The sequence below is a fragment of the Prionailurus bengalensis genome, chromosome E1, assembly GCF_016509475.1.
Source record: "Prionailurus bengalensis isolate Pbe53 chromosome E1, Fcat_Pben_1.1_paternal_pri, whole genome shotgun sequence".
NCBI lineage: Eukaryota > Metazoa > Chordata > Mammalia > Carnivora > Felidae > Prionailurus > Prionailurus bengalensis.
Window position 1 is genome coordinate 49,171,382 of NC_057347.1, and position 24,506 is coordinate 49,195,887.

Genomic DNA, 24,506 nt, shown 5'->3' on the forward strand with positions numbered 1-24,506 from the left:
TCACTCGAGGTTTCACAATATAGGCACACACTGGCCCTTTTCTGCAACTAAAGCTCACCGGAGACGATACTTTGCCACCTGCGTGTGGGTAACAGAGAAGGGGAGCCGGAAACCCAATCTCTGCCCAGTCTTGCCAGCCACAAACCAATGACTTTTGCATGCCCTGCTTAGAGGCTGGCTTCACCTTGTTCCCTTTCCTAGTGAGACCAAGCGTGAAAACCCTTGCTTTTTTTTTCCCCCCTCACTCTTCCAGGGATAGCAGAGAGAGGGAAAGCACAGCATTGCCATGCTAATCAACCCCCCCCAAACAAAACTAACTCTGTTTGGTTCTAAATACAAACAAAAGAACCGTTGGAGTCTGGAGTACAGAACCAGAAAAATCAGGATATTAAGCTAAGGGTTCAGCTCCCCTTTTAGCCTCTTCTGTTGTGTCTGCCGTAAGCCAAGGAGCAGCAGAGCCCCTCCAGTCCTTCATTTACAGTGGGCAAGGCTGTGATGATGCCCTTTAAAAAGTCCCTCAACATCTTCTGGGGGAAATAAATTGGCTCCTGAGCCTATCCTCTGTGCTCTCTCTTGCTAGCCATCTTGCTCCGGGTCATTTGCATGAGAACAGATTCCTTTGTGCAGAGTTGGCCAGCCTGTTCTCCGTCTACGTTCGTAGCCCTTCTACTCTTCACGTTGGGTTGCTAGGCAGATATGACCCTGGCTTGCAAATAAGCTCACTGCATTTACCAGCCCGTGAGAACTTAAACTTGGGTAAGGAGATTGAAAGGAATCTTGTCTGGAGCTCAGAGAGGATTTGAGGGGGCTTCTGTGGGAGGTCTTGGTCGCCCGTCCATCCACCGTCTCTCTTCCTGTCTCTGCACCACCACCCCATTATCTCACCTGAGGGCCTGTGCTGGCTCTGGGGCGGGGGGGGGGGGACCCCCTGTGTAATTTGACTGAAGCAAATTCTTGCTTTAAAACTTGACTGCTCCTCCAGACGGCAGAGAACCCCAGAGAAACTTCCTTGGAGGAACTCCAGCTAGATGTGTTGGGTTCATCTGGTGGTTTGTGGAGCCTCCCCCCACCTCGCATCTAATGGTTTGAAGGCGAGGCAGGGCCCCGCGAATGGGAATGTGGGCTCCTGAGGGGGTTTGAAGATTTGCCAAGGGGCCTGAGGCACGGACAGTTTTCCTGCAATCAGCTTCAGAACATGAGCTCTTTCCTAAAGCCCATTTGTGTGAGAACCCACTGTGGGGCAGGCCTGGTGCTCCGTTAGCCTTGCACGGCTGACTTCTCCTTCGAAACCAGAGCCAGGATCCCCCTAGGGTGCACTTTTCCAGCTGAAAACGGCTCTGCGGTGAATACTGAAATACTGTGTCAGGGAGGCCTCTTTCGTCAAGTCAATATGTCCCATCCCCCAGTCCATCTCATAAAGATGCTTTTGCAGTAGTAATAACTTGTCCAAATGCACAATGTTTTTTCTTTGATTATAAATGATCACTTATAGGAGTAATTGTGATCATCATTTGACCCAAAAGGGATTTTTTTTTTTTTACACTTGAGGCATAAAACACAAAATTTCAATTTATACCCAAAGTCTGTGTTCAGAGACATAGGATAAGGTGATTAAGTACTTTTGAATCTATAAGTATATTGTGTTGATGTAGAATGAAAATACAGTTTTGAAAAAAAAAGGAAAAAAGAAATGATAGAAAGTTTCTGACCTCATGAGAAATGTTCTCATGTATTTTTTGTAATTTTTAAAGAAGTTTATTTATTCTGAGAGAGAGAGAAAGAGAGAGAGAATTCCAAGCAGGTCCATGCAGAGCCCGACGTGGGGCTCGAGCTCACGAAACTGTGAGATCACGACCTGAACCAAAATCAAGAGTCAGACACTTAACCAAGGCACCGAGGTGCCTCATCAACTCATGTAATTTATTTATTTATTTATTTATTTTTTTAATTTTTTTTCAACGTTTATTTATTTTTGGGACAGAGAGAGACAGAGCATGAACAGGGGAGGGGCAGAGAGAGAGGGAGACAAGAATCGGAAACAGGCTCCAGGCTCTGAGCCATCAGCCCAGAGCCCGACGCGGGGCTCGAACTCACGGACCACGAGATCGTGACCTGGCTGAAGTCGGACGCTTAACCGACTGCGCCACCCAGGCGCCCCCAACTCATGTAATTTAAAAAAAAAAAAATTTTTTTTTTCAACGTTTATTTATTTTTGGGACAGAGAGAGACAGAGCATGAACGGGGGATGGGCAGAGAGAGAGGGAGACACAGAATCGGAAACAGGCTCCAGGCTCCGAGCCATCAGCCCAGAGCCCGACGCGGGGCTCGAACTCACGGACCGCGAGATCGCGACCTGGCCGAAGTCGGACGCTTAACCGACTGCGCCACCCAGGCGCCCCCAACTCATGTAATTTTTAAATGAATGGTGATGGTTTTCCGATGACTCTGACGTTTATATTACACCGGATACAGTTAAAAAGAGTGGTTTAAAATAGTTTTACTGTAAAAGTCAACATTTACAACATTTTTACATTGTAAATTGTAAATTACATGTAATTTACAACATTACAACATTTACAGATACAACATTTACAGATACAAAACAATATCTTTTGCAGCTGCGATGAAACATTGGACGGAATTTAAAAACTGCACGAGGTTTGTATGGACTGAAAGTGTGTGGGCCTCTTATGCCCCCCGCCCCCGCTAAATTCATATATTGAAGCCCTAACTTCCAATGCGATAGTTTTTAGAGATGGGCCTTGGGGAGGAATTAGGTTTAGACGGGGACTTGACGGTGGGGCCTTCAAAGAGGGAGAGAGAAAGGCCTTGGGAAGACACGGAGAGAAGGCAGCTGTCTGCAAACCAGGAAGAGAGCCCTAACCCCACCTTGTTGGCGTCTTGATCCCAGACTTCCAGCCCCTAGAACTATGAGAAAATGAATTTCTACGGTTTAAGCCACGCAGTCTGTGGTATTTTGTCATGGCGGCCCAAGCTGACTGATACGGAGGGGATTCATTGTTTTCCAAATCCTCTTAGAGGTTACCCAAGCAAAAGAATTTGCAGGCCACTGAGCATGATCTATGTTCATAGGAGCACAAGGAGAATGTGGTCCCTGCCCTCATGGGTAAGTTGTCCCCGAAGAGATAGAACAAACCCGAGAGTCACCACAGCGAGCCCTGGGAGGCCAGGTAGGGGCTGTATAGTTGAGAAGTACAGACGTAAAAATGCACATGGGTGTGGGCTCTGGAGCCTGACCTTGAACCCCAGCTCTGTTCTCACTAGTGGTGTCACCTTGCTGGGGCAAATTACTTAACCTCAGTCTACCTCAGACTGCTTATCTGTGAAGGGGGATAACAGTACTCACTGCATAGGGCGGTCACGTTGGGGGGCTTAGTGCTGTGGAGCTAGGTTAACTGAGTTAACGTGTGTAAGGGGCTTAGCAGCTTAGTGCTGTGCTTGGCTCACGATGGGTTTCCCTGACTCTTGGTGGCAGACCAGAGAGGCCTAGAACCAGGAAAGACCTTACAAGGACTGGCAAGGGGGGAGGGAGGAGGAAGGATAAACAGCAGGAGGTGCTGGGTTTGGGGATGGGAAGGTCACCTCCCCACCTTTGCCTCTGGTGATCTGGCCTCTGTCACGGTTACCATTTAGTGCCTCGTTGATGATGTATCCCTGGGTGCGTCTCTTTAGCTCTGGAGTGAATTTTACCTGATTTCAACACTGATATTCATCCCTAGACTTCTCAGTCTTGATAGTTTATGGCTCCTACAGTTTTGTCATCCTCTCGAAACTCTCTCAAGCCTGTTGCAAGAGTACTGAACCCAAAACAGAAAGTCAGAATTGCCAGAGCAAAGTGACTTTCATCCCATTGCTTTCAGGAATAAATCTGTGTCCTGTCAAAAGTTGAAGACACAGATGTGGGTCACGAAATCTAATCGGCCATGCTGGAAAGCATGTAGGACCACTGGGTTTGGCCCCGATTAAATCAGGCTTTCTGTGCACAGTTGTGGAGGGTGCCCCACCCATCATGTCGCTCAAGGCCAAGGAATAAAAACCTGCTTCTCCTGCTATGTTTCTGGCCTAAAGGGAGATGCTGGCTCTCCCCCCTTCTTGTCTAAACATGCTCAGCCTGTCCTGCTGCTCTCTGGAACAATACGCAGTGTTAAGCTTTGATTTTAACCCTTTCGGAGCAGTGCATCTATCTGGTCATTTCCAGATGGCTAGGGGGTCGGGGACGGTGCGTGGAAGCTGGAAGGGTGGTCTAGGCTGTGTTACGAACAGGGGGCCGGGAGGGGACCCTGGCCGTGGTTGTGGTCGGTGGAGGGTTCTGGCCCTCCTTAGGGGAGCCCACATGCTTAGCCGGGGTCCACGGTGGGACTGGGGACGGGGAGCGTCCATCCCACCTTCCCCCCGGCCACTGGCTCTCCATCCAGGCAGCCTCTGCTCATTACAGCCTACGCACGAGCCCTGATGAATGCGGTTGTTTCCTGGGCCACAGAACCACACCCCAGAGAATGTGGTCCCTCCTCTCCGAGTGTTTACTGTCTAGTTCAGAAGACAGGACACGTGTGATTGTTACCTAAAGCAGGATTTCAACAAGTGCGCTTTTATGAGGGAGGACCTCAGAGGAAGGGGAACTCAGAAAGGCCATGTGAGGTTAGGGAAGTGAAGAGACAGGGCTGAGCTCTGCGGGCGGGACAGGGCAGGCTTGGCCACAGTTGGATCCTGTGAGGTGCATTCATCCGGCCAGTATTGATCGAACTCCCTCCGGGCGAGGTACCAGGGTCATGCAGTGTGTAAAATACATAGATATTCCTGCCCTTGTGTGCCTTACAGCCTAGACCTATGCGCAGACTTACGGCTTTTCTTGCCGGAGCCCCAAGCCAAGGGCCTGGGGCAAATCATTCTTGTGGATGTTTCTGATTTTAACATGAAACTCACACTTGCCAACTTGCAGTTGGCATCCAAGGGGAGATTTCCCTCACATCCACTCTGCATCTCAACTTGGCCTCATACTGTTTAAACTGTCTAAAACCAGATTGGCTGCTAGGTAGGGTGTTCCAAAGGCCGTGACGACTGTCACCAGAGTCTGCCCAGGCAGAGGGACCTAACTCATAGCCAAAATGGCACAGACAACCAGCCGTGCAACTGTGTGACAAGGAACCGGAGTTTGGAGCTTCGAGTTCACAAACCAGACGGACTCTTCGCTTTTCCCTTTGGCGTGGCTTGTGACCGTGGTGTTTGTGGCTCCAGGATCAACCCCCAGAGAATGCTGGCAAGTGGTTATGACAAAGACAGCCAATAGCTGCAGGGAGTCCGGATTTCACCATCGACACTCAGAACAGTTTTGCTTAATATTAATTTTAATAACGCTTTGGGCGTGTATAGTACTTTTTCAACGTGTTCTCATATTTGTTATCTCTTTATCCTCAACACAACAGACAGAATAACGATAGCCAGTGTTTCTGAGCTGAGAGCAGGCACTTGTGTTTGATTGTTTCATCCTCCCATCATGTCTGAGGTGAAGAAAGTTTACCGTAGCTCTCTTTTTCAGGTAAGTGGGTAAACTGAGGCAAGGGGCAAATTTTTTTTTTTTTTTATACTTATCCAAGATCACACAGCTAGGAAATGACAATTCTGAATCCTGGACACATGTCCTTCCGGAAACAGGTCACCACATGCCCCAAATCAATTTCCCAAAAGGCAAATTTGCCGAGTGACCGCTTCACTGGATTGAGCATTATCCCCCCAAGTTTTGGCTTTTCCCTCTCCTTCCTGTGCCTCTTCCTTAGCCTCAGAGGTTCTGGGTTGGAGCTTAGCTGGAATCTGTATCAGTTGGCTTGGGCTGCATAATAAAACACCGCAGACTGGGAGTCTTAAACAGCAGAACTTTATTTGTCACAGTTCTGGAGGCTGGGAAGTCTTTGATCAAGGTGCTGACCAATTGGATGCCTGGTGAGGGCTCTCTTCCTGGCTTGTAGAAGGCCACCTTCTTGCTGTGTCTTCACCTGTCAGAGAGAAAGACCAAGCTCTCTCTCTGGTCTCTTCTTAGTAGGACACTGGCCCCATCAGGAGGGCCCCACCCTCATGACCTCATCCAACCCTTATCACACTGGGGGGGGGGGGGTCAGGGCTTCAACATACCAGTTCTGGGAGGACACATTCCATCCATTACAGGATCTCACGTATTTCATCGTACAGGCAGAGCGAACCCAGGGAAAAAATAAATCTTCAGAAACACGAAAGCTGGCACATCCAAGTTGGTAGAAAATTCCCGATTCCCATGCAAAAGCGACACAGGGACACGTGAAAATGTGACAGGTGAAACCACTGGTCAGTTTTCGCGTGACAGGGAGAAGGCTAAGACGTAGGGGGTGGGCCTGCCCCAAAAAAGTCAAACCTGAATCAGATTTCGCCGTTGGGTCTAGAAGTCAGTTAACAGGGGCTTGGGGGACATTTTAAATCACACCAGGGGGTGCAATCAGCCACGTCCAAAATTGAGGAAGTTTACAGGACAAACAACTGAATTTTGTTTGTAAATATATGGCAGGGAAGGCAAAGGAGGAACTTATACATGAAAAGAGAAGAGACATGTGAACCAAATGCACTGTGTGGTGGAGTTTGTTTGGACCCTGGATCAGAATTTTTAAAAAATTATAAAAGTGTTTATATATATGTATTTTATAAATAAAACATTGGTGAGACAGTGGATGACATTTAAACATTAATTGGAGTTCTGAGGATCCTAACAAATCATTGTTAATTTCAAAAAGTGGCTACTCATAGAATTGTAGTTCTATTTAAAAAGAATTCTTATCTTTTAGAGAAACACCTAGAAATAATATTGGAGGTGCCTGGGGGGCTCAGTCAGTTAAGCGTCCGACTCTTGGTTTCGGCTCGGGTCATGATCTCACGGTTCGTGGGTTTGAGTCCCACATCAGGCTCTGCACTGGCAGCACAGAGCCTGTTTGGGATTCTCTCTCTCTCTCTCTCTCTCTCTCTCTCTCTGCCCTACTCCCCCCACCCCCTCATGCTTTCTCTCTCTCTCTCTCTCAAAATAAATAAACTTCAAAAAAAGAAATCATGTTGGATGGAGTTACATGATATCTAAGGTTTGTTTCAAAATAGTCTAGTGTATGTGAAGAATGAGAGAAAGGGAAATAGTAGGGGTGGGGTGGGGGGAACAGATGAGAACAGGCTGGCCGAGTGCTGATAACTGTCAAATCTAGATGCTGGGTAGGTGTGCACGAGTTTCTCAACTTTTGTATGTTTGACAACTTCCGTAAGGAAATGTTTAATAAATAACAAGTAAACGCTGCTTTGTAGAAAGCCCTTAAACGTTTAGCAAACAGGGAGTGCATTGAGGGAGTGGATTTCAGGTACTCGACCTTGAATCCTTTCTGTCTGACCGCATTTCTTGTGATATCAAGCGGAGGATAGAATTTTAGAGAAAGGATGTTATTCAGAGGCCCATCTACTTTCTCCGTTCTTCTGACATGTGTTCAAGGACCCAGATATAATTTCTGCAGGGCTACTGAGCTTTTAGAGGCATGGCATGAGGCCACCTCTGCTCTCCCAAATTGGCTCCTGCCACATGGCTTCCCTCTGTGACACTTCCAACAGGTGGTTCTAGCTAACGCTAGGCAGGATGTCATATGCCCCATGTGGATGAGTGTCCTGGCGTTGTTGGGTCTGCAGAAGTAATACTCCCAACAATAGGGTCTGACTTACTCCAGTTATAAGATTAAATAAGTATTGGGGATATAATGTACAGCTCGAGGACTACAGTTAACCCTGCTGTCTGGTATATTTGAAAGTTGCTGAGAAAATAGATCCTAAAGATTCTTATCATGAGGAAAAAAACATTTCTCTCTCTCTCTCTCTCTTTTCCTGTATCCGTATGAAATGATGGGTATTAACTAAACTTGCTGTGGCAATCATTTCATAATTTAGAAGCCACATCATCGTGTGCCTACCTGAAACTTATGCAGTGCTGTATGTCAATTACATGTCGATAGAACTGAAAGAAAAAGAAACAGAAAAAAATTCCCTTTGCTGCTTCTGTTGAGCTAAGACAGAGACCCCCAGATACACTCTAAGAAAGCAATCTTTCTGATGTGGGGCAGCCCCGAACTGACATGTTAGGGCCTCAGGGCAAAGGAAGGGCCCCACGAGGGTGTTTAAAACCAATTTCTTTTTTTAATGTTTATTTATTTTTGGGAGTGAGACAGAGGGTGAGCAGGAGAAGGGCAGAGAGAGAGGGAGACACAGAATCCGAAGCAGGCTCCAGGCCCTGAGCTGTCAGCACAGAGCCCTACATAGGGCTCAAACTCATGGAACCATGAGATCACGACCTGAGCTGAAGTCAGACGCTTAACCGACCGAGCTGCTTAGGCGCCCCTCCGTGAGGATGTTTAGTACACACAAACACTAAATAACCTGAATGACTGTTACCGAGGTAACTGGATTTTCCTGTCCACTTGGGCCTGGTTTTGGGTGAGGCAGAATTTAAGGAGGTGCTCAGTGTTAGAGTCCCATGGGTGCAGGTGGGCCCCGAGATGTTGCTCCCCAGGCTCCGAGCCCGCCTTGCCTGAGCACTGTCTCTTACCTGGGCTCCCCTGGTCCAACGGACTCCTGACTTCTCAGCTTCTTTTCTTACCTGCCACCCTGCAGCACGGTGGTTTATTCTCAGCAGAGCAGGGGAGGAGTTCTGGTGTCCGTAAGTCAGAACTTAACGCTTCCCCCCTCTACTGTTTTTGCCGTGACTTCTTGGCTGCTGCTCGCACGTGGCGGTCCTTGGCCTTCCTGGTTTCTCTGTCTGGCATTCCTTTCCGACACAACTTCCCAGAGCGGCACGGCTCCCTCCTCTACCTCCTGCAGAGAGAGCCTCACAGAAGGATCACCTTCTCCACGAGGTTGTCCCTGACCTCTTTAGCTTTGCGCCTGCTCCCCCGACACTCAGGAGCCGCGCGCCCCGCCTCGATGTTCTCGCCGGGACTTACGCTTTACTCGTTTCATTTCTTCCCCCCACAAGACAGTAAGCGGCATGAGGGCCGGGTTTGTTTTCGTGTGTGATCCTTTCTCTGCTGTACGCACAGTGCCGAGACTGAGACCCGTCACTCGGTCCATGTTTGCTGGATGGATGGCGAGGCATGGGGGAATCATTTCAGACTCCACGTGGGCAGCTGGTGCCCCAGGTCCCTCCTGGCCATCCCCCTGGGACTCTCGGCCCCAGCCAGCGCATGACCATGCTCTGATTTGGCAGGTAAAATAACAGTGCTCTACCGCCAGAGATCACACTACCCCCCCACCCCCCCCACCCCCCCACCCCCCGGCGCCTTTGTCTTTTTTGGCCTCAGCTCATCAGAAGCTTTGTCTCTGGAAAACCAACAGAGCCCTCTGCCAGAAAGGTCTGCCCGACCTTCTTGTTATTTCAGCTGTTTTCAAGGCCCTCCAGCAGGCTGCTTGGCCACAGGGAGGCCCTCAGGGAGCCAGGTCAGGTGACGGACTTCCAGCCCTGATATTCAGACACCGCTACACCGCAAAGCCCATCTTGAGGTTGCCTCATTCCATTCGATTCTCAGCCCTTCTGGCCGGCAGCTTGCCTGTGGTCATTTCACTGCTCACGAGCCCTGCTCGCTTTCCCACAAGCGAGCCCGGAACTTGAAGGGAGGCCAGACTTTGCAGACCCAGAAGCCTTGCTTTACGGTGGGGGTCGTGGAGGAAAACACAAGTCCCTGCAAAGCCCATTGGCAACTCAAGTTCACTCTGTCGCTGCCTGAGGAACATTGAGGCACGGGCAATGCTCATGCTTGTGCTCAGCAGGGGTCTATCCCAGTTTGTTCTGCTTGGATGGAGCAGGGGGGCCTTCCCTGTGGGGTCTGTTGAGGAAGGTGGTCAAGTTCCTTCCAGCCCAGTGGAAGAAGGACGGGATGCTCTATTTGCCGAAGACTCCCCTTTGCTTCCTTAGCCCATAGACATGCTCCTTGCCTGTGTCCACCCTCCCTTCGGAGAGGGGGGAGGGTGATGCATAAAGCAAGCTGGGGAAGCAACCTCAGATCAGCTCGGAGCCCGAGGATGCTTCCCCCAAGTTCATCGAGGTATAACAGACAAATAAACCTTGTTCGGGTTTACCGTATACAGTGTGATGTTTTGATGTGCGGATACAGTCTGAAACGATTTCCAAAAATCTAATAAACACATGCCTCACCTCACGCGGTTACGTACGTTTTAAATTTCTTGTGGTGAGACATTTAAGATCGACCCTCTTAGCGAATTTCAAGTATGCAACAGAGTATCATTAATCGTCATCGCTATGCTATACAATGGATCCCCCAAAGCTGTTCACCTTGCGTCACTGAAAGTTTGTCCTCTTTGACCAGTATCGTCCTATTTATGCCTCTACCCCCACCCCAGCCCCTGGCAACCACCATTCTACCCTTTGCTTCTATGTGTTTGACTTTTCTACATTTCGAATAGAAGCGAGACCACACGGCGTTTCTTTCGCCGTGTTTGTCTCGCTGCTGCCTGGCTTCTCTCACTCCGCATAATGTCTCCCAGGTTTAGAAGTTGTTGCTTCTTTTCCACAAGCCTTCTTTTTCAAGGCTGAATAATATTCCATGGCGTGTATATTACATATGCAGTACATTTTCTTTTGTCATCCACCCACAGACACTTAGATTGTTTCCATATCTCGGCTGCTGTGAATAACGTTGCAGTAAACACAGGGTGCCGATCTCCCTTCATGATAGTGATTTCATTTCTCTGGATATATACCCCAGAAGTGGGATTGCTGGGTCATATGGTCATTCTGTTTTTAATTTTTTGAGGAAATGCCATCCTGTTTGCCATCCTGTTTTCCATAATGTCAGCTTGGGTCTTTTTTTTTTTTTTTTATAATGTTTTTATTTACTTTTGAGACAGAGACAGAGCATGAGCAGGGGAGGGGCAGAGAGAGAAAGAGACACAGAATCTGAAACAGGTTCCAGGCTCTGAGCGGTCAGCACAGAGCCCGATGTGGGGCTCGAACTCATGAACTGTGAGATCATGACCTGAGCCGAAGTCGGACGCTTAACCGACTGAGCCACCCAGGCGCCCCTGTCAGCTTGGGTCTTAATCAAAGTCCATGGCCTCAGGTCCATTCTTTGAATCTCCGGTTTGCCTTTTCACTGTAGTTTAAATAAATAAATAAATGGGGAAAAGATTAAATATCTCCCTGGAAGTATGGGCATGAAGGATAATGCCATGGTGTGCTGGCTAAATTAGCTTATTTCCATTCAGTGAAATTTTTAAGTACGAATGATTCTCTTTGGAAATCCTCAAAGGAATGTCTTATCGTGGAACTGTTAAGAAAAGCAATCTGTTTATTTATGTTCCCACCTTAATTTTAGCTTTTTTCTTACGTGAATTTTTTTCCCCTGAAGTCCTTCGTGTTGGGTCATTCCAAAATGGATTACTGACGAAGAATGAGGCCACTCTAGAGTTCCAAGCTAAGTAGCTTTAAGAAGAAAAGCCTTCTATGATTGTTGCTCATGGTCAGAAGCCAGTAGAATGAGGCTGGGAATCTAGCAGCAGGTCAATAAGTGTTTGTTGGGCACCCTCCTTGTGCAAGAGCTCTTTCTTCTTCTAGAAAGGGAGAAGTCTTTGGGGCCTCAAGATCAACAAATATTGGTTGAATCTAATTGAGTTTGAAAGAATAACTCTCCTTTTGGAAAACAGAAGAATTCGCATTTCTGAACAATTGATTCATTGGCCTCCAGATGACCATGACTGTTTACTTAAACTTTCCCTTTTATTTTGGTTAAGTATGTATCTTCCCATCCTTTTGAGTTTATCTGGGTCTTCCAGAACTTACATATCTCCAACCCGTCCCCTCCCTGATCCACTTGGGTCGGCAGTTGGGGTGGCTGGCTGGCTCTGTACATTCTTTCCGCAAGGGCAGGGGCACATAAGTGCGAATCACATCCACCATAACCCCAGCCCCGGCGGCATCTTTATGTATTACAAATTGGTTCTCTGGCTCTAACACTCCCAGTGGCTTGGGTGTCCAACATGCTTTCATTCGGTCCAGAAGTTCAAGTCTGTGCCTCCTTAGTAGCCTCATAAATTTAGGGCTTTCAAGTGAAAGGGGGGGGGGGTGATACGGTTTTTATTCTATGGTTCCCATTTGCAAGTGGCAGTTGAAAATATAACCTTCAGTTCCTGTTTTTTCAAAGTTCAACCTGATATTTTGCTTTTGTGCTTCTCCACTGAAGCTGAATTCTCTCCAGTAGGTTAAGCATCTCCAGTGAGGTTAGTTTTCTTCTTGGGCAAGAATCATGATGGTTTTTGTTTTGTTTTGTTTTAGTTTTTTAACTTTATTTATTTATTTTGAGAGAGAGAAAGCACAAACAGAAGAGGGGCAGAGAGAAGGACAGACAGAATCCCAAGCAGGGCAGAGCCCAATGTGGGGCTCGAACTCATGAACCATGAAATCATGACCTGAACCAAGATCAGGAGTTGGATGCTTAACTGACTGAGCCACCCAGGCACCCCAGGATGTTTTTATTTCTGAGCATCTTGTTACTCAAGGTGTGATTTAAGGGCTCGGAACATAGGCGTCCCCCGGGAGCTGTATTTGATAAGTTCTATAGCTGATTTGTGTGTACATGTAAGTGTGACAAACCCTGATTGAGCATGTCTTATAGTTTCTTATTAAAAATTACATTGTCGAGATATAAAGGGACAATTTCCATTAAATTTGTTTGAAATGTTTTCCTGACATTTTATGGTGAAAGATTTCCACTAGCAAAATCCAAAGTTCTACTGTTAAGTACCCATATATTCTCCACCTAAATAACACCATTCATATCTTTATGTTTCTTTTTTTCTCAAATTAATTTCCATCAAGAATTATAAAATTCAGGGGCGCCTGGGTGGCTCAGTCGGTTAAGTGTCTGACTTTGGCTCAGGTCAGGATCTCCCCCTTCCTGAGTTCGAGCCCCGCATCAGGCTCTGAGCTGTCAGCACAGAGCCTGGAGCCTGTTTCGGATTCTGTGTCTCCCTCTCTGTCTCTGCCCCTCCCCCGCTCATGCACGAGTGCTCTCTCTCTCTCTCTCTCTCAAAAATAAATAAACATTAAAAAAAATTTAAAAAAAAAGAATTTTATAGAGATATATTAGTTGACAGCATGGCTCTTAGAAAGACTCATGTCCTGGAAACGAAGGTTTCACTCTTCTAGAATTTTCAGTGGGTTTGATAAGGTCATAATTAGTTTGGGAATTTCTTGGGAATCAGAGAAGCATGGTGGGGTGAGAGTGGGGGAGCAACTGAGCTTTGGCAGAGTTGGGTGCTAGTCTTTGCCCGTCCCAGGGCCGTGGACCTCAGTGTTCCCATCCATACGGTGAATGGGTTGAGTGACGCCATCTATAATGCCGTTACCAACCCTGTGATTGTAGGTCCATTGCAAATAGTACTGTCATCATGATTTCTCAGGTGGGGAAACTGATGAACCAGTTGCATATTCGAATCAGAAGGAAAACATCTGTTGGCATGGAAAAGAGATTATTTCCTAAGCTACTGAGTAAAACACAGCTGCACTGGCAGTTCAACTCTGTTTTCTTGTCAATTTTTGTTCTTTCAGGAAACCTGACAGAAACATGAAGCCCTCCACCATCTGGAACTGAGAAACCCATTCAAGGCTGACTGCGGCTTCTAGAACGTCCAGGTGTTCTGCAGATGTGAGAATTTACCCTGCTCTCACCAGCTGGAGTCCCGAACAGATGCAACGCTTGTGCTGTGGCCCTGACGTCCCCGAGCACAGAGGGGTCGTTTTTTAAGTGGCCAAAGAGCCATCACTGACACGGGTATCTGATTGCCGCACGCGGCTGGTCGTCTCTCGGAGCTGCAGGGGGCGAACCAAATTCGAGGTTGCGAATTTCCGGTCTTGAATTAGGATGCCAGGTGGGGGCCTCATTTCCGCAGCCCCAGCGTCCTTCTAGGCACCCCACCAACACGACCCCCACAACCAGTATCTCCTTGCAGACTCCACCACTACTTCTCCAGAGACTCCCTGCACCTTACGTGAGCAGAAGGAAGCTCTTGGAAAAATCCTCAGCCGTGGCCCACAGACAGTCATTGCCCTCCCCTGCCCACCATGGGCTGGCTTTTTCTAAAGGTTCTCTTCGTGGGGGTGACTTTCCTGGGGTGTTTTTATCCTCTCGTGGATTTTTGCTGCAGCGGGGACGCAAGAGGCCAGAAGCCGAATTTTGTGATCATTTTGGCAGATGACATGGGGTGGGGTGACCTGGGAGCAAACTGGGCGGAAACGAAGGACACTGCCAACCTTGACGAGATGGCTGCAGAAGGAATGAGGTGAGTCTTGAGGATGGCTGGCTCTTGGCCGCGGGAGGGGGCAGCATAAAGCACTTGAGCAATCGATGGCTCCGTGTGGATTTAGCGAATTGATTGATTGATTTGGTTTGAAGCCAGTGCGGCATCTGGAAGAAATCCATCCATTCATCTGTCTGATAACACTCAGGGTGTGTGGGGGGGAGGGGCAGGGGGCTGCGAGTACAGAGGTAAACAAGATACCTCTGGAGCCTGTAGTCTGGGGGAGGAGACAAGTTAAAAGGAGAGTGGGCATTGCGGTCTAGAACCTGAGCCTGCTTCAGGCAGTTTTGGACTCTTCAGGGAGGGTGTGGAACCTAGCCTGGGGGCTCCAGAGAGAAGGTGACCTTTGAAGAGCGAGGAGTCGAGCACACGAAGTTGAGAGGACTTATCTGTGAGCAGATGGGACTTACTGGTACACGTCTTAGAGGAACTTAACTCCAAGGGACCATAAAAGAGAAGGGCATGTGCATCTCAGTGGGTTGGGATGTTCATAAGCTCCTTGCCTGCTTGGAAAGAGAACATGTATTTGAGCCTTCAGAGTTTTATTTTATTAAAAAAATTTTAATGTTTATTTTTGAGAGAGCAAGAGAGAGACAGAGTGTGAGCAGGGGAGGGGCAGAGAGAGAGGGAGACACAGAAGCCAAAGCAGGCTCCAGGCTCTGAGCTGTCAGCACAGAGCCTGATGTGGGTCTGAACCCACAGACCTCGAGATCATGACCTGAGCCCAAAGTCGGATCTCGACAGACTGAGCCAACCAGGTGCCCAGGGCATTCAGACTTTGCGTGTTCATCTTGGGCTGACAGCAGTCCGACTGTCCAGCTCAGATCCTGCTTGTGCTAAGTTAAACCCCTCTGTTCAGTTCAGTGGGAATCATTCCAGCTAACTGGTTAGGACAATGTGTGGGGCATCTGCACAGAATTTGAGCCACTTGTATCCTCGGGCCTGGAGCTTCCCCAGAGACACGGACCCTTGGGGTCCCTGCACCTGGTCTCACCCACTGCAGTCCATCCACCTCACCTCAGCCAAAGGGAAATTTCTAGAAACACTCCTCTGTTTCCAGTCCTTGATAGGCATTTTGTGGCCCCAGGGATGCAATCCAAACTCTGGACAGCAGCTTCTAAGACCAGCCCGTCTTCCACACTGGCTTTTTGCGCGCCCCTCTGTGCACCTGCTGCCTCCTTCTGTCTGGACCTTACCTGTGTGATTCCATCTTCCTGGTTTACTTTCCGCTTCCTCTGCTTAGTTAGTTTCTGCTCACCATCTGGATCCCCAGTGCCTCATGAGGTCCTGGGGAAAGCTTTCTTGGATGCTGCATGGGTCCTCCGCCAGCTCCCTTGCTGCTCTCGTGGTGATCGCTTACCTGTGTCACCCCCTGTGTTGGGTTGAATAACATGCTCCCCCAATTCATGTTCACCTGGAACCTCAGCACAGGACCTCATTTGGAAACAGGGACTTGGCAAATGTAATTTATTGTGGGCCTTAATGACACCACCCTCCACTGAGGGTGGGTCCCAAATCCAATGACTTGTGTCCTTACAAGAAGAGGAGGGGACACAGAGAGACACCCAGAAGAGGTGATGGGAAGACACGGGCAGGGAACAGTGTTGGGTCTGCAAGCCGAGAACTCCCGGGGCCACCGGCCACCATGAGAAGCCAGGTGGGGCTCAGGACAGCTTCTCTTTGTGAGCCCCCATCTTGGTTTCAGACTTCTAGCCTCTTGAACCATCACAGAACACATTCCCATCATTTTCAGCCTCCAGTTTCTGGTCATTTGTGGCGGCCACAGGAAATTCATACACGCACCCCCCCCCCCCCCCCCCCCCCCCAGCTCTGGCCTTTGGGAAGAAAAATGCCTTTTCTCTTCTTCCTCTCTGGTATTCCTAGCACAGAGCACAGTGCCTGGTACATCGTAGACAGTTTAGAAATAATTGTTCATCAATGAATGGGCTTTAGAAGTTCAAGCTACCAGGGCACCTGGGTGGCTCAATTGGTTAAGCATCTGACTTCGGCTCAGGTCATGATCTCAGGGTTCGTGGGTTTGAGCCCTGTGTTGGGCTCTGGGCTGACAGCTCAGAGCCTGGAGCCTGCTTTGGATTCTGTTTCCCTCTCTCTCTCTCTCTGCCCCTCCCCTGCTTGCTCTCTGTCTCTGTCTCTCTCCAAACAAAAAAAATTAAAAAAAAAAGTTCAGGGCACCTGGGTGGCTCAGTCAGTTAAGGATCCGACTTTGGCTCAGGTCATGATCTTGCGGTTCGTGGGTTCGAGCCCCTCATCAGGCTCTGTGCTGACATCTCGGAGCCTGGAGCCTGCTTCCGATTCTGTGTCTCCCTCCCTCTGCCCCTCCCCCACTTGTGTTCAATCTCTCTCTCTCTCTCTCAAAAAGTAAATAAACATTTATAAAATTAACAAAAAAAAGAAGTTCAGGATATCTTGAAATGTCACCCCAAATTTTGCGTGTTGGATTTTTTTTTTTCCTGGAGAGATTTAATCCATAGCATTTACCAGATTTCAAAGGGAACCAGATTGCCAAATCCTCAAGAGCTTCTGCTTTTAGTGGGTTTGTGGGGAAATATCTGGCCCCTTATTTGCATCGAGATTTCTGAGGCCTCGGCATTCTCCTTATGAGCTGTCACTGCAGGCATGCTGTCCTCCTGAGCAGAAACCAGATGCAAACACAGCGCGGCGGGCTCTCCTATTTTTTTCCTCCCTTTATGAAAATACCCTCCCCATTTGAGCCTTGTGACAGGGGCCGAGCGGACGGCCCTCTGGCCCGACGTGGGCAGCTTTTCTCTCTGTGCCTTGTTGACAGGAAAGCAGGCTTCCTGTGAGGCCGCGGATTGATTCATCACTGGCTTCTCCCCCTGCCTACTCACGGCCAGTGGGGAACCATGACTTTCAGACAAGAAGCCCTATTGCCAAACAGGGTCTACGGGTGACTAGAGAAAGCCTCTTTTTTCCTTGGGGTATTGTTTCCTAGGACTCCCACAACAAATCACTATCAACTGTGTGGCTTAAAGCCACTCACATCTACTCTCTCACAGTTCAGAAGGCTAGAAGTCCTGAATCAAGGGGACGGCAGGGCTGGTTCTTTCTGGAAGCTCTGGGGGAGCATGGGTTCCATGCCTCCCTCCTCGCTTCTGGTGGCCGCAGGCGATCCTTGGCCTCCTCGGTTTGTGGTTGCGTCACTTTTTTCCCTGCCTCCACTGTTCCGCGGCACTCTCCCCACGTGCCTGTCTATATCCCCCTCTTCTCATGAAGCCACCAGCCGCTGGCTCTCAGGCCCGTCCTAATCCACTATGACCTCATCTCAACTTGATGACACCTGCAAAGGCCCTCTTTCCACATAAGGTCATATTCCCAAGTTCTAGATTGACATGAAATTTGTGGGGGGGGGGGGGGGGGCGGGGGGGATGCTTTTCCACCCAGAGCAGGGAGCTCAACTGCATAGATTTTTATCTCTGCTCCTAACATAGTCTGTAACGTAGCAGGTTTTCGATAAAAGATTGTTGCTTTGAAGATTGAACATCCTGCTTAAGAAGTCGGGCTCTGGGGGCGCCTGGGTGGCTCAGTTGAGTGGGCGTCCAACTCTTGATTTCGGCTGCAGTCATGATCTCGCTGTTATAGGATCAGGATGGAACCCCGTGTTGGGCTCTGCACTGGGTGTGGAGACTGCTTGGGATTCTCTGACTCTCTCTGCCTCTCTCCCCTGCTTGTGCTCCCTCTCTCTCAAAAAAAAAAAAAAAAGGGGGGGGGAAGGAGAGGAGAGGGGAGGGGAAGGGAAGGGAAGGGAAGGGGTTAGCCTCTGGAGCCAGATGGCTTGGGTTCAAATCCCAACTCTACTACTTTCTGTCTGCATGACTCTGGACCCTCAGAGCTTTGCTTTCCTCTTCTGTTATTGAGGTGGCCACACCCACCTCATAGGATGGTGTAGGGATTAAATTAAGTCATCCAGGTAGGCAGTTAGCACAGAGCTTGGCATGCAATAGACATAGATAGATGTTAACTATGGTTATTTTTGGTATTGGGATTAGAAATAATATACATTTGAATTGTCGATGTGAATTGGCTACCCTGCCTAGTGAACGGTCTAAATGATAAATCATGGAAGGAGTGGGTTCCAGGGACAAATAAGTCCCTGTTCATCTCTATGTGGATCGTATACACTGAGCCGACGTCTGTATTTGACTCAAACACAGCAGCTGTAGTAACAGCCCATGCGAGGCGCCAGGCTCTGCGCTTCACCCCATCTAATTCTGGCCACCACCTGATGTTTCTCTTCTTTCACAGGTGAGGAAGTCAAGGTCAAGCCACTTGCCCCCACTTGGCTGTCCTCTGGGGATCTGCTCGATTCTGTTCATTCCTAGACCACGTCCCCCAGGCAACACTTCAGTGTCCCCGTAACATTTCCCTTCCAGCACACGCCAGTAGTGTTTTGGGTTTTTTTTCCTTCCCACTTGGTTATGATAGATGCGATTTGCCAAGTTTGTGGACAGATTGGGCACCATTCACAACATAACTGTGATGTCATCATTGCTACAGAATGGCAGGATTCCCTGGGGGCGGAGAGGCAGAACTGGGCACTGCCTCAACTTTACTTCCTTTGCAGGTTTCCTACCTGCCATTTACGTAGAGGAAGATGAGGGACTGCGGCCTGGAACCCACCGTCGTAAGGTTTATAGAGGGACCATCTCGTTTATGGCAGCTCAGGTCAAAGAGCATCCTCGCCGCGTATCGCATAGGGGGAAACGGAGGCCCGGAGAGAAGTGACGCGTGTTTGACTATTTTAGCCGCTTTCTAACGTGTGGGCGGTGGATTTTCTAGTTTGCAGAGCCACCATGTTAAAAACAATGATAAATAATTTATTTGTGGGAAAGAAAAAGAAAAAAAACCCCAAAAAAACAAAAAACGAAAGTCACCAGAAAGCAGCAGACGTCTCTTTATCAGAGGACATTGCCGACTAGCGTTGAGTGACGGCCCATGTGTGCCCCGTGAGGCAGCTGGGCCCCCTGCACCTGTCAGTAGTTTCAGCAGACAATACCTTTTGCCCTTGACCTGGTGAGCTGGGCATTTCGTCACCGTCCCGTGCAAATCTGAGCCGAGCAGTACTGTTGAACGTTTGAAAGTCTAACGAGGATAAGGTAACCCAAGGAAAATGTTGGAATTCAAGGAAATGTTGGAATTCAAATGAAAAGGCCAGGGACTTAGTAATCAGCTAAAATGTAAACCTTTCAAACAGCTAGAGAAAGGGAGCCCGAGGCAACTCGCATTGCCTTGTGGGCTAGAGGAAGGAATCACTCACACTTTAAAAAGGAGATAAAAAAAAAAAAAATGTATTTCATCAGCCTCTCCTCCAGCTCTTCTGGCAGAGCGTTAACTCTGAAAATAAGCTGAATCGTTTAAATCAGTATGAGAACCCAGTGAATCACCTTGACCATGCATCACTAGCATGGCTCTCGCCTCACCGCAGGCCCGCGGAAGGCCAGCGCTGGCTTCAGCTTGTGATGAGCCAGCAACTATTTCTTGATGATAATCCTGAGAGTGAGCCGTAACTCGCCTCCGTCTTCCTGGCTGGTGACTTGATTCCAGCCCTGCCTTCGGGTGTCCAGACCCGGGTATGAGCACCTGCGCGGTCGTGACCTGTGCGTCTCTTGGGGGAAGTGGGCCCAGCCAGCAAAGCCCAGATAGTGGCCGCTCACTCGGCGGGTCTCCCGGGCTGGCTCAGAAGCGGGGTTGACAGAGCACGTACATTCACTTATGCAAATCGACCTGCGGTCCGTTGCTTTTGCGCCTTGATCTTTCCCCCCCGCCCGCTTCAGTCCATCTCTGCCCCCTGTCTCACCTGAGTCGAGTCATTGCTGCTGCTGAGTAAAGACAGTGGCTTAGCTAGGAGTCAAAGATCAATATTCACCACTGGAAGGTCAGGGGCTCCCAGGGGCTTCGGTCTGTTTCTAGAAAGGGCCTGGGTGAGGGATGAATTGATGTGTCAATTCAGTCAAACGCCTCGTGTGATTTCTGTTCTCACACTGGCTTTTTGCAGACATTCATCATCCACGCTGTTATGTTTTGGGTCTTTCCCCACCCCCCCCCACCCCCCCCACCACTCCTCCCCGCCAACTATCCTGCTGCCTTTGGGGTTTTGCAGCAATCCCAGGGAAGCCGAGAGCCAGGCTGGCACTCACAGCTGCAGGGGATGGTAATGAGGTCTTCATGAGAGCTAGGGTAGAAAAAACATTCTGAGTGAGACTTCTATTAATAAGAGAAAGATTCCAACCCCACCGTGTAATCCCTTCCAGCTTTATCTCCACCCCCCCAAACAGTCATTCAGACCCTGGGTTGAGGAAGAAAACCTCTTGTCCTATGACCTTCGCCACGAACTTCGAGAAATTTGCTCAGCGACACGAGACAGACAATTTTATATCTTTGCCCTTGGGTAAGTAGGTCCAGTGGACGTAAAGTCAGGCAATGCCCACCTACCAACTGGGCCACGGTGAAGCCTACTTGAAAGGTCCTGCAGCGTTGGGCCGTGTGGCTTTAATAGATGGGGACACGTAGGAGCACCATCATCTAGGTAGCACTCAATCTTAGAGAAAACCAACTGAAATATTAACCAGTGTGGCCCTGGTGCCAACTGCGAGTTTAAAATTGCCTGTCCAGCGGCTGTTACCTTTTAAGTCTCCCGCCTACTTCGTTTGACAAGGACTCTCTGGTCAGAGCAGGTCATAGGACAAATGCTGCACCCTAAGAGTCTTCCAGCCGGGGGGCAGGGGTAAGACAAGAAAGACAGCCTTTAGAATGCAGAAGGTGACCGGGGGGTGAGGGGACAAGGGGTACCTGGGTGGCTCAGTCAATTAAGTGTCCAACACTTGGTTTCGGCTCAGGTCATGGTCTCCAGGTTCGTGAGTTCGAGCCCTGCATGGGGCTCTGTGCTGACAGTGCAGAGCCTTCTTAGGATTTTCTCTCTCCCTCTCCGTCTCTCTACCCGACCCTGCCCCCCCCCCCCCTCACAAAATAAATAAATAAACTTAAAAAATTATTTTTAAAAAGTATTAGAATACAGAAAGGAAATGTACTGTGAGCAGGAACCCCACACCTCCCACCCCTTGTCCCGGGGCTTTAATAACCCAGATTGGATGGAACTGAATTGGACTCTTCTGGGATGGAATTAGCACCTTACTTATCCCTTGGTGACAATCAGGAATGAAAAAGGTCCATGCCGGGGCTTCTTGCCTTTTGGACGGTAGAGCCCAGAGCCAGAAGCATGTTAAAGATAGTCCTGAGGGGCTGCAGGAAGAGAGAGGCCATTTCTCCAGAGGGAAGCCAAGAGGTACTGGAGAAAGGATCTCACTGTTGAGACCTTAAAGATGAGTAGGAATTAGCCGGATGAAGGGAGAGGAAAGCGTGTTGTAGGCAGAGGGGAAAACGTGAGCAAAGGCTCAGAACTGAAAAGTGCCCTTTCACTGGACAAATATTCCTAGAGGCTCCCTCAGGCCCTGTCCTAGGTGCTGGGAATGCATCCATGATGCAGACAACCAGAAGCCCTCGCTCTTCTGGGGCTGCCATTCCAGTGGCTGAATGTGGCTGGGAGCGTGAGGCTGGACCAACGGACGTGCCCACCAGCGAAAGGCCTCCTATGCACGTTCTAGTGTTCAGACTTGGTCCTGGAGGCAGTGGGGGCCCTGAGGACTGAAGTCCTCAGCCTGCATTTGAGCTGGATTGCTCCAGCTTGCTGGGGAGTGGCCCACACTGGCAGCTGGGGAGGCAGGGGGCAGATTGCAGGAACCTCCAGAATGGCACGGCCCAGGGTCATGAGTGTGGGGAGAAGTGTCCGATCCAGGAGGCGCGAGATGCTGGCTTGTGTGTGCATCTTGTCTCGTGCCTTGCGTGTGTCCTTCCTTGAGCGTGCATGCGCGCATATCCGCAACAAGAATGTCAAAAGGAAAGGGGGAGATTGCCAAGGATCATACCATGCTCGGCTGCTGGGAACCTGTTTTTGGAAAGAACAAGAATATGAGTGGACAGATGGAAGGAAGGAAGGAAGGAAGGAAGGAAGGAAGGAAGGAAGGATAGAAGGTAGGACGGAAGGAAGGATGGAAAAGTAAACAAAACACACCAAGTTTACTCTTTGCTGCCACATTTGCTCATAGTTTACAAAGGGCCTGCATATCCATTACCCCAGTGACCCCCCCGATGACTTTCTGAGCGCTGACTGGTCGCTCTTCCCATTTAACAGAAGGTCACATGGAGGTCGAGCTGCGCTGGTGTTTTTCTGGGTTCCACCTCCCGCCCCATCCCTCTGCGCACAAAGGCCACAACAAATAATTTTTAAAACCTATTTCTGCCTCCAAGACTTTAAATTATGAATGGAGCAAAGATAGCCTTTATTCCAGGTACACAGCCATTTAGAGAGTTAGTGCAGAAGGCCTCATCGTCTATCTTAAATTCCTCACAGATGAAGGCTGGACACGCTTAACTTCGCCATGTTCTGTCTCTCCAGGGCTTTCGTGGCCGTGTTTCCAGCCCTAACGTTTTCTGATTCTAATACGCGTAATTTATGCAATGGCAAGTTGCTTTGGCTTCTGTCTGGCTGTGTCTTAATTTGCGTTGATTTTCCCGTTAACAGGCTGCTGTAATGTCTGGCTCTGTATTTCCAGCTTTCCTTTACAATGTATTTTCAGACTTTAATTAGGACCCCTGTTGGTGAACTGGCCTGAGCCTGCCCAGATAGATTTGGGGAAAAACCAAAGAGGCTTTCCAAATAGCAAGACCATTTTATCGCTTATTAATTGGTCTCTGCCACGTGGAGACAGAGGCTGGCAGAGGGGAAAGTGACGTGCAGGTCAGTTCCCTGGGCCGCCAGGGATGTTGTTGGCTCTTTTAGGAGGCGAGGGTACGGTCAGGGCTCTAAAGACTTGGGAAGAGAGGAGATAAGATTGTTTCTGAGAGTTGAGCTGCGAGGAAAGAATTGAACCCTAACAAGCATCAGCTCAAGGGATTTTGTGAAAACTGGATGAATGCATTTTTTTCCAGCCAGGTGACCTCTTCCAGTTTTGTCTACTCACTCACCAGATGTTGCTGGAGTGGCTCCACGCCTCCAAGGCACCCCGCTTGGGGCCGGTCTTGCAGCTCTAACCCTGTCCTCACGGAACCTACGGTCTGGGGGAGGAGTGGACTCGAAGTTCTGTTTGCCGTAGAAACGCGCGACAGCCGTTCCCGCGAGGGTGGTGTTGCGTGCTCGAGGAGACACCATCCCCAGGACAGCTGTTAAGGACAGGCGGGCAGGGACAGCATTTAGACGATGTGTTTCTGGCTCTGCCCACGTGTACTGGTCAGTGAGGCTGTGTAACAAATATAATGGACTGGGTGGCTTAAACAGTAGGGATTATTTTTCACAGTCCTGGAGGCCGTGAATTCCGAGGTCAGGTAGCCAGCGTGGTCGGGCTCTGCCGAGGACCCTCTTCCTGGCTGGCAGATGGCCACCTTCTCACTGTGTCTCACATGGAGGGGAGAGAGCCCTCTGGGGTCTTCCTCGTCTTTATAAAGACACTGGTCCTATCATAGAAGCTCTACCCTCCAGACCTCATCTAAACCCAGTTACCTCCCAAAGCCCTGACTTGCAAATACCACCCTGTTAGAGGTTGGAGCCTCAACACAAACGTTCAGTCCATAGCGCCAGGGAAGAAGACGATGGTGGGCAACAAAGCCCCCTTGCCTCCCAGACCCACCGACAAAGCTCAGTCTGAAGGATTTTTTCCATGGTCCATTGGAATTCTCTTAGCATTAATTAACTCCACACTCATCAAGACAAGCTTTGCATTCTGATTTCCCCTGCAATTCATGCCCAAGAAGAAAGCTTGTTGACCACGCTGACGCTTTGGTTCCTGAGCTGACCCCTGGCAGTCAGTTGGGAGACAGGCATTCTGATGTCTCTCTTAGGCTCGCATGGTTTGCATGGGTGTGAGTCAGGCTCCTGGGGCCGGCACCACCAGGGCTGAGTCCCGGGACCTCCGTAGCCCAAGACTAGTCACCTAGCCAAAGGTAATTCCCTCTGCGTTTACCTTACCAACCTCTGGGTTGGCCCAGCTCCAGCCAGCCTTCTCTCAGATGGAAAGGGACTTGAAAGAGCATGGGATTTTGGG

The 24,506-nt window shown here is 49.3% G+C and overlaps 1 protein-coding gene across 2 annotated transcripts in view; it reads left to right on the forward strand.

Moving 5' to 3' along the window:
- Positions 1-13,601: 13,601 nt before the first annotated feature.
- Positions 13,602-24,506, forward strand: part of ARSG (arylsulfatase G) — a 69,617-nt gene continuing 58,712 nt past the window's right edge. For both annotated transcript variants that reach the window (XM_043585095.1, XM_043585096.1), the window contains exon 1: positions 13,602-14,355. In XM_043585095.1, coding sequence (XP_043441030.1) covers positions 14,138-14,355 — 218 coding nt within the window. In that variant the 5' untranslated portion in view covers positions 13,602-14,137. The remainder of the gene's footprint in view (positions 14,356-24,506) is intronic.